This window comes from Triticum urartu, chromosome 7A (genome assembly GCF_056163025.1).
Source record: "Triticum urartu cultivar PI428250 chromosome 7A, HENAU_Tu73, whole genome shotgun sequence".
Classification (NCBI taxonomy): Eukaryota; Viridiplantae; Streptophyta; class Magnoliopsida; order Poales; family Poaceae; genus Triticum; species Triticum urartu.
This window is the reverse complement of record NC_141879.1, coordinates 498,532,447-498,542,209: the sequence shown is the minus strand read 5'-3', so window position 1 is coordinate 498,542,209 and position 9,763 is coordinate 498,532,447. Positions and strand designations below refer to the sequence as shown.

At 47.5% G+C, this 9,763-nt stretch overlaps 1 protein-coding gene across 1 annotated transcript in view; it reads right to left on the bottom strand.

The window, feature by feature from the left end:
- Positions 1 to 3,310: 3,310 nt before the first annotated feature.
- Positions 3,311 to 9,763, bottom strand: part of LOC147960124 (E3 ubiquitin-protein ligase SINA-like 10) — a 49,032-nt gene continuing 42,579 nt past the window's right edge. Inside the window, exon 3 of the mRNA XM_087533158.1 lies at positions 3,311 to 3,414. Coding sequence (XP_087389284.1) covers positions 3,311 to 3,414 — 104 coding nt within the window. The remainder of the gene's footprint in view (positions 3,415 to 9,763) is intronic.

The following is a 9,763-nucleotide window of genomic DNA, read 5'->3' as shown; positions in this document are numbered from 1 at the left end:
TTCATCCCTCTTAGGGGGGATATCACATCTATGGGGAGCTTTACTCTAACCAATTGAGCTAAAGCAACTCTAATGGTGTGAACACAACAATGCATTATGTAAAAGTGGTAATCCCACTTGTGCTTAAACGATGAGTATGACCTACGATCAAATGTTCTCATTTGACTCCTCAGTCAATATACTCATATATAGATGACCTAGTCATCGCCAATTGCTTGATAGATGCTAGAGTGTTTGTGCATGCTTTGTCACATATTTCAATTTGCCATTTTATTGTGTGAGCATGTTGATTGCATATTTTACTCATTCCAGGACATCCACTTGTTGTTTTGATTGTTTGGCATTTTCTCCTTTGCCAAGTGGATGGACAAGAATGCCTAAGAACCTCCTCTAGCTATCTATGCTTTTCTCGTCTCAAACTCTATTCATGCTACATCACAAAGTTTGATCAAGTCAGGTTCGAACCACTCTGTGTGAGGAGCACTCGGAGTCCCCGATTTGTCATAGACCTTCCAAAACCTCTTTGTGCATTTCGGTATGACCGATTCATCCAGTTCGGTCACACCGAGTTCACTAAGTTGATCTAGGTTTTCAACGTCGGTGTAACCGATTTGAACTTTTCGGTCACACCGAGTTGCAGTAACCGCTTGCGATTCTGCATCTCGGTGCCACCGAGTTGTTCCACTCGGTCACACCGACAGGGTCGAGATATATAAACCCACGGGTGAGATTTTGGAAATTTCTTCAAAACCTCTCAGCCTGCGCATGTCCTGCTCTGCCTCCTCGGGTCTCCGAATCGTCTCCTTGCTGCCAGCGACCTCCCGTCACTGGTTTCCATCGCCGTCAACGGAAATTTGCTTCCCCGTTGCCACCGTAGCGAACTCCCACCGAACTAGGGTTTGGGTTCGACTCTTTGTGCTATTTCCTTACTCCAATTCATAGCACATTGCCTTGCCATGATCTTTACCATGTATGAGAAAACTCTATCCAAAGAAAACATCCTTTAGGTTAGATTTGATTCAAAAATTTAGGGTTAGGTTTCCGCCGAACTCATCTCAGACCGACTAAGTTGTAGAAATCGGTCTCACCGATTTGGCTTAGGCCATTGCACATGCGTTTTCGGTCTGACCAAAAATTGCAAATCGGTGTGACCGAGATCGATTCTCTATGAAACCCTAGCAGTCTCAGTGCCACCGAACTGTGACTCGGTCTGACTGAGTTCACTAGTTTAGGCTCCAAAATTGCTTCGGTGTCACCGAGTCTAACAAATTGGTAGCTCCGAATGCTTTCTGTGGAGAACTAAAACTAAGTTTTGAGTCATCTGTTTTGCAAACACTCTGCACTTTTTGATGCTCATCTATTCTACCTCATCTGTATCTATTCACAGGGTTTGCTGTCAGTGAAATTGCCAAGATGTCTGACCAGAGTGACAGTCAGAACATATCTGAAGAACAAGTGCAATTGAGTGAGGGTTCTGATCCCTCAAGCAGCTATGATGAGGGCAGCAGGAGCACACCTAGTAACTTGCCCAAGGCAGCCACCAGGTCAAGGAAGAAGAGAATCTCAAATTCTGAGGATGAGGATTATGTGGCTGTAGAAGAAGAAGTTAGCTCAAAGAAGAAAGTCTTGAAGAAAGAGTATGACACAGCCGCTGCAACAAAGCCAGGGTTGAACAAGAAGGCACCAGCAAAAAGGATTCCTATGTCTAAGGCCAGAGCCTCTACTCAAGAAACTATGGAGTTCACTCTTAAACCCAAAGAAGCTGGAGATGACAAGAAGAGGAAGGAGAGGGTCAAGAAGACCACTGCCAGAGTCCTTGGGAGATCATCCATATTTAAAGATCCAACAGAAGAAGAGGAAGAGGATGTTGCACCAGCACCAAAGTCCCAAAAGCTTACGGGAGATGCAATCAAGTCAGTGGCTGCCACATCAAAGCGCAAAACTGCTCCCAAAGCAACAATTCAAGCTCAGAAGCCTTCTAAGCCCAAGGGAAGCACCAGAAATATCCCAGCTGAAGAGAAGAACAAGGCCCTAGTGCCTGAAGCTGAAGAAGAGGATGATGAATCCCTTGTATTGAGGAAATTGAAACCCAAGACTCCAGACCACAATGATGCTCATCTTGTGGCTGAGGACATGCATATCAGGAAAGATGCAGGACTGAGATTATGGAGACAGTCTGATCCCTATGCTGTGAGGAGGAGGACTGCAGTTGATTACAGGTTTCACACTAAGGAACAACAAGACTTCTATGAGATTATTCTGCTTGACAAGAAGCCAATTATTTGTGACATGAGATGGGTTGATTGGGAATACATCAAAGAGAATGAAGAACACTTCCCAGGTGTACAAGGCAGCTTCAAAGCTTGTGGAGTTGATGAGTTTGTGGGTCAAAAGTTGACCAAAGGGAATGATGAGCTAGTTATGCAATTTTACTCCACTGCTCACTTCTATCCAGATGGAAGGATATTATGGATGTCTGAAGGTACAAGGTACCAATCAACAGTTGAAGAATGGGCCAAGCTGATTAATGCCCCAGAAGAGCATGAGGATGACTTGGATGTGTATGCCATGAAGAAGAATGACGACAACTCTATGGAAAACATGTACAAAGAGATCCCTGATAAAGCTTTGAAGACACACAAGCTTGGATCTGTACACTATCTGTTGTCTGGTCTGCCTACTATCAACACCATCCTGAGGCATACTTTGCTACCCAAGTCTGGAGATCACAAGATGATTAGAGGACATTCCATCAACTTGCTGCAAATATTTGATGTACCTAAAAAATTCAAGGTCATGAGTCTGATTGTGGAGACAATCAAGAGGACAGCAGCAGATCAGAAAAGATCTTATGGGTATGCTCCACACATTCAGGAGCTCATCAACTCAAAGATGAGCACAAGCACCTACTTGTTGGACAAGGAGCATCTACCTCTGTACCCTGAATTTGAAGACAACACAATTGTGATGAATGATAATGAACCTTCATCAGCTCAAGCACAAGAGAAGAGAGCTAAGGCTAAGGCAGAGAAATCTGCAAGGATGCCAAGTGTAGATGAAGCATATCAGGTGTTCCTGAAGAGCAAGCAAGATCATCTAGCATATCTGATTCATTCTACTTTGAGGATTGAGAAGGGCTTGGCCACCCTGACTCGGAATCGGGAGAGCTTGGAGAGGATTGTTGAGACAAAATTTTATGATCTTGATCTGAAGGTTACTGAGATACAGACAGCTGTTGAGTAGTTCCAGGAGGAAGCAGAAGAGAGGAGAGAAAGGCAACTGCGGATGCTTTTCAACATGTGCCACGAGGTTAGAGGTCTGCTGCAGTGCCAGTACCAGATTCTAGAGCTACATCATTAGCACCAGCAGCTACAGCTTCAGTACCACCTCCAGCACCCACTCCACTAGCTCCAACTGCATCAACAGATGCCTTCATCCTTGGAGTTCTGTCTACACCACCTCCCGAAGACCGAGCCTGAGAGACGCATAGCACTATGCATTTTCAATCTTTTTGGTAACTTGTTGCCAAAGGGGGAGAAATGCATAGATCATAGGCCGAGAGAGAGAGAGAGAGTGTGTGTGTTTTGCTTATTTGTCTCTCTTGCTTTTGGTTGAACTTTATTGTGTGCTTGGTTGATACTTTATGTTTGTGTGAGATACCTGTTTGATCATGTGTTTTATCATATGCTACTTTAATGCTTGCTTGGATGATATGATCTCTTATATCCCATATATGATCATTCACCTTGCTTGGTGATGAGCGCATGCTTTTAATTTCTATCATTTTGAGCGCTCCACCAAGATGTATGTGACATGGAAGAGTAATCCATGATCCTAATCGATTGTGCATTTGCATTCAAAAGCAAATTTTAAATAATGCACAAATTTAGGGGGAGCTCTTGCTTATCACATACTTCTCAAAGCGATGATGTATTTCAATCTTATGATCATTTGTCGAAGCTTTGATCTATATGTTGTCATCAATTACCAAAAAGGGGGAGATTGAAAGTGCAACTATCCCTAGGTGGTTTTGGTAATTATTAACAACATATAGCTCATTGAGCTAATGCTATTTCAAGATAAATATTTCAGGAAAGTTCAATGATTGGCATGGCATGGATTAGAAATGTGGACCCCTCAAAATGCTAAGGGCAAAAGATTGGCTCAAGCTCTAAAGCTCAAGACTCCACATTTTACTTTACTAAGATCACATTGAGTCCATAGGAAAAGCCAATACTATTAAAAGGGGATGAGATGTTGCTTAATGGGTTGCTTGCTCAAAATGCTTAGTGATATGCTCCAAAAACCCTCAACTACTTTCTCATATCCACATATGTCCCAAACCAAAAGTCAAACTCGGCCCCACCGAAACTTTCTATCCGGCACCACCGAGTTCAATTGACATAGCCACTGCCACAAACCCTAGTCACTTCGGTCTCACCGATAGGGATCTCGGTCTCACCGAGATGGGATTGCAAACTCTTTGTTTCCATTCGTAACATTTCGGTCCAACCGAGATGAGCGATCGATCCCATCGAGTTCGCAATGCAAACTCTCTATTTCCCCTTCGTAACGTTTCAGTCTCACCGAGATGAGCGAATCGGTCCCACCGAGTTTTCCTGACCAACTCTCTGTTTAGCTTATTACCAAAATCGGTCCCACCGAGTTTGTGTAATCGGTCTCCCCGAGATTACGTTATGCCCTAACCCTAATGAAATCAGTCCCACCGAGTTGACATGTCGGTCCCACCAAAAATCCTAATGTGCACATTTTGAACTAAATCGGTCTGACCGAGTTTCATGATTTGGTCCCACCGAGTTTGGTGATTTGTGTGCAATGGTTAGATTTTGTGTGGAGGCTATATATACCCCTCCACCCACTCTTCATTCATGGAGAGAGCCATCAGAACATGCCTACACTTCCAACATTCATTTTCTGAGAGAGAACCATCACTCATGTGTTGAGACCAATATATTCCATTCCAACCATATGAATCTTGATCTCTAGCCTTCTCCAAGATGCTTTCCACTCAAATCATCTTTCCACCAAATCCAAATCAGTGAGAGAGAGTTGAGTGTTGGGGAGACTATCATTTGAAGCACAAGAGCAAGGAGTTCATCATCAACACACTATCTACTACATTTTGGAGAGTGGTGTCTCCTAGATTAGTTAGGTGTTACTTGGGAGCCTCCCTCAAGATTGTGGAGTTGAACCAAGGAGTTTGTATGGGCAAGGAGATCGCCTATTTCGTGAAGATCTACCCTAGTGAGGCAAGTCCTTCGTGGGCGATGGCCATGGTGGGATAGACAAGGTTGCTTCTTCGTGGACCCTTCGTGGGTGGAGCCCTCCGTGGACTCGCGCAACCGTTACCCTTCGTGGGTTGAAGTCTCCACCAACGTGGATGTATGATAGCACCACCTATCGGAACCATGCCAAAAATCTTCGTGTCTACATTGCGTTTGCTCCCTCCAAACTCCTCCCCTTACCTTCATGTGCTATGTTTTACATTACGCTGCTATACTCTTAGACTTGCATGTGTAGGTTAATTGCTTGACTAGTGCTAAGTTGCTAAAATCTGCCAAGACTTAAAATTGGGAAAAGGCTAGATTTTTATTTGGTCAAGTAGTCTAATCACCCCCTCTAGACATACTTTCGATCCTACATCCTTGCCATCGCTCTCTCCCCGCTCTTTCTCGCCGCGCCGCCGCCGCGCCACCATGCCGATGCGTTGCCGGGAAACTTGGGGATACCGCGGCGTCCGTGTGCGCCCCTCCGACAGCTTCTTCGCCAAGATCTGGTTCTGCGGGATGCACCTTGGCCTCGGCAATTTCGACACCACCACACCACCCACGCGTACGGCGCATCGGCGTGGCGCCTCCGGTGGCCTCATAGAACATTGAACTTCCCCAACGTACCGACGTGGGAGCGGGCGCTGGAGCTCGCGCCTTTGCCGTAGCTTATCACCAACGAGGATCGTCACGACAACCAGAGGTGAGAGCACTGTCTCGGCATCGCCGAGATGGACGAGGAAGCCATGGCACTGTGGCGTCAACGCTTCCCGCAGGACATCATCAATGAGCAAGAGTTCTACGCGCAAAGGAGGGCGGAGAGGGAGAAGAGGAGGGCAGAGCGAGCCTCCTATCGTGAGGACAAGTGTACGTGAAAAGGGGACGCTCAATTTAACATGAGGCTAGGAGCAGCGTCGCCCTGGGAATCCGACGCGATCGGTATCTCCACGCCTACATTGAGACGTCGGTGGAGGACATCACCGAGGAGGAGTCGGATGACGAGGAGTAGTTGAACTATCTATTTTTTATCTATCCATGCTATATCTATGCTAAGAACTATCTATGTCACTACTCTCTACTCTCTATCTCTACTTCTTGATCTCAGCACTCCGGGCCCACAAAAACTGGCTATTCTGGTGCTGTAATTGCTTTTTTTAAGCGCCGCGCGTTGCGCTTCTGTTGAAGATGCTCTAACATGGCAGACGAGTGCTTTAATGTTTCCCACAAGGTGCATGATTACTACTACTCCCTCCGTCCCATAATATAAGAATGTTTTTGACACTAGTGTAGTGTCAAAACGTTCTTATATTATGGGATGGAGGGAGTGGTATATTTTTCTTTCCATGTTGATATTTTAAAACCACAAGTGCGAACATGCAGAGGAGCAATGAAGACCGGACACGGGATATTGGGGACATCTTCAAGGAGCGTGGCAAGTTAAAGAGGAGCTGCACCGAACCTGTAAAACGAGCTTTGGTAAGTAACACCCTTTCAATTACTTTCGTTTAGCCTTGTGTTCTTCGATGTGTATATGTTGTACTTTCTGTTTCTCTTACCCTTGTGTTCTTCGATGTGTAATAAGAAGAGTCTTAATCGTCCTAGTGCTTTCATTTTTAGCTTGATGTAGGAAGTGGGTGTTCTCACCTTGTAGTCTGTTTTTATATTTTTCCTTTTGAATTCACTTCTCCGAGTGTTGTTTATATGGCTTCTACTAAATGGATCTGGGTTGCTCTGAGTATTGATCTAAAAAAGAAGTAACTTCATGTCAGGATGCAATTCCTGCGAGGAGGGAAGTATGGTCAACCTTGAGATCATGTTTCCAAAATGAGGTTGGATTACACACAATGTGTCGGTTCCCTAATGATGCTGGATTAGACACAAGGTGCAAATTCCTAGATGATGTTGGATTACACACAAGCCAGGTGGAGTCGGCAATTGTTCAGGTCCTTGTGGCTGTAGTAAAGGCTGAAAGAAAGCGTGCAATAGCCCTTGAGAATGTAGCTGAGTTCCTGAAGAAGCGAAAAGAGCAATCAGATGCTCTCTTCACCCAAGCCAAAGAAGAGATGGAAGAAGCCATAAAGAAGCTAGCAGAGGCAGAGCAGGCTAGGCGTCTCCTGCTATCTAAAATTGTTGTCAATACAAATTTTCCTTCATAATAGCTAGGTTCAAATGTTTATCCAGTCAGCATGCCTGTTGTGATGTTCGTGCATCTCACTACAAAAAAAGACACTCCGTGATTATACGTGTTTGTCAGAGTAGGTCATGTTTTGTGTCATGCATGTACATCCATGACGATTTTATGACAGAATCAAGATAGTCATACATGTGCTGTCGTAGAAGTGTTCCATGACATTACCAAAATTATCATCACGGAAGTGTCCACTTCCATGACGATAAATCACGCGTCATGGAAGTGCTTTCGTCAAGGGTGACCGACACGTGGCATCCACCATAATGGGTCTCCATTAAGCTATCGGGTCCGGTTTTGGATCCGATAACCCGCTAACAGCCCGAACCAATGAGGATTTTCCACGTGTAAAATTCTCATTGGCTGGAGGAAACACGTGTGGGCTCACTGTTGGGACAGATGTCATCCATTCATTGGACAGGAGGTGCCTATGATACGTTGACACGTGGCACGGCCCAACAGAGGCCCATTCCAGTGAAAAGGCTAGCCCGTTTGACTTGGTCAAAAGGTAATGGACTGGCCCACGGAAAGCATGTTCCTATATAGCCCATTTACGGCCCACTAACTCACGGCCCGTTACGGACTATCGGAATTAAGCCCAGTAGCTTCATCTGGGCCATCCAATATGATTCCAGCCCGTTGTAACTTTCGGCCCATACGAGGCCATTTGTAACTCTTGGCCCATTAAGGGCCCATGGTGAATCTGGTCCGCATTGAACAATGTACCCCTTTATACCCATTAATGGCCCATTATTCATTTGGGCCGTTTCCAACCCATGTTATCTTTTGGCCTTCTCAGGGCCCATTTATTCTTGGGCACATTTCCAGCATTCGGTTACTTACGGCCCGTTATTGGCCTTTTCTGCTTGTGGGCCAAATTCAGCCCGCGGTTACAATCGGCCCGTTTGCAGCCCGTTAATCTGTTGGGCCGTTTTCATAGCGTCGTTGTCGGATTTCGGGTTCCGGCAGACCCTTGAGGTTCGAACACTGGGGTGCGCGCGGAGATTTCACCTCCTACCTACCTGCACCCCTCTGCCTCGCAAAGATCTAAACTATGCAAAGAACGACACAAGAGACACAGGGTTTATACTGGTTCGGGCCACCGTTGTGGAGTAATACCCTACTCCAGTGTGTGGCGTGGTGGATTGCCTCTTGGGCTGATGATGACGAACAATACAAGGAAGAACAACCTCGCGAAGGTCTGTTCTTGGCTGGGGGGGATGAACTGCTGGGAGAAGTTCAGTCACCCTTCCCTCTCTCTCTCCCTCTCTCTCTGATCCTTTTATCCTTCTCTTCCCCCCCTCCTTGCGGGTGGCCGGTCCTATTTATAGAGGCCCTGGTCCTCTTCCCAAATATCGAGCGGGAAGGGAGCCAACAATGGCGGGCTAATTTGAAGGGGGACAGCTAGTACCAGCTATCCTGACAAAAGTAGTCTTTGCCTGCGCAAAGCTCTGGTGATGACGCTGTCTTGGGCTCCATGATGACCTCCGTCTCGTAGTCCTCCTGGTCTTGGTCTCGTTGCACCGAAATGGCAACCTTTGCCTGATGCCTCGGTACTCCGCGGCTGCGCTTGCCCCCTTTGCACCAAAGAGGAAAGGAGGACACTGCGCGGGCTGGCACCCGCCTGGCGCCCTTGGTTGTCATGGCTTGCGTCACGGGCACCTCGTGAGGTACCCCGCCTTGGTCTCTCCGCCTCCTCGTGAGCCATCCTGACGAGGCCGTGCCTGAGGAAGCTCCGCGTCGTCCGCCCTGCGAGGCTTGGCCCCTCGCGAGGGTCTTGGTTTTGTGTTGGTGAAGATGGGCCGCGCTGGGCCCCCTTTTGAGCCACGCCGCAGGCCGCAGGCAGGCAAGTCTGGGGACCCCCGTTCCCAGAACGCCGACAGTAGCCCTCGGGCCCAAGGCGCGCCCGGACTTGGCCGTGCAGGGAGGCGGAAGGGCAAGAGCGAAGCGCCGCGGGCCCTAACAGCCTGCGGCCTAAGGCGCCGCGTGGCGGTTGATTGGACGTGGGCGTCTCCACTTCCCCATGGCACCTCGGCAACTGCACGGATTTGACAAGTCCCTGCATGCAAAGCGGGTCATAATTACCTGCGATCGTGGGGGCCGTCGGTTGGCCCTCGCCAGCTATAAGTATGGATCGGCGCGTGCCCTTCCAGTTCATCTCCCCTTGCTCCTCCTTCTTCATGGCCCCGTCGAGGAGGTTCTCGGCCGCAGAGAAAGGGAAGGCTCGCCAGGTTGAGCCCGCCTCTCCCCCGCCCAAGCGCGGCCGAGGGCGCCCTCGCAAACATCC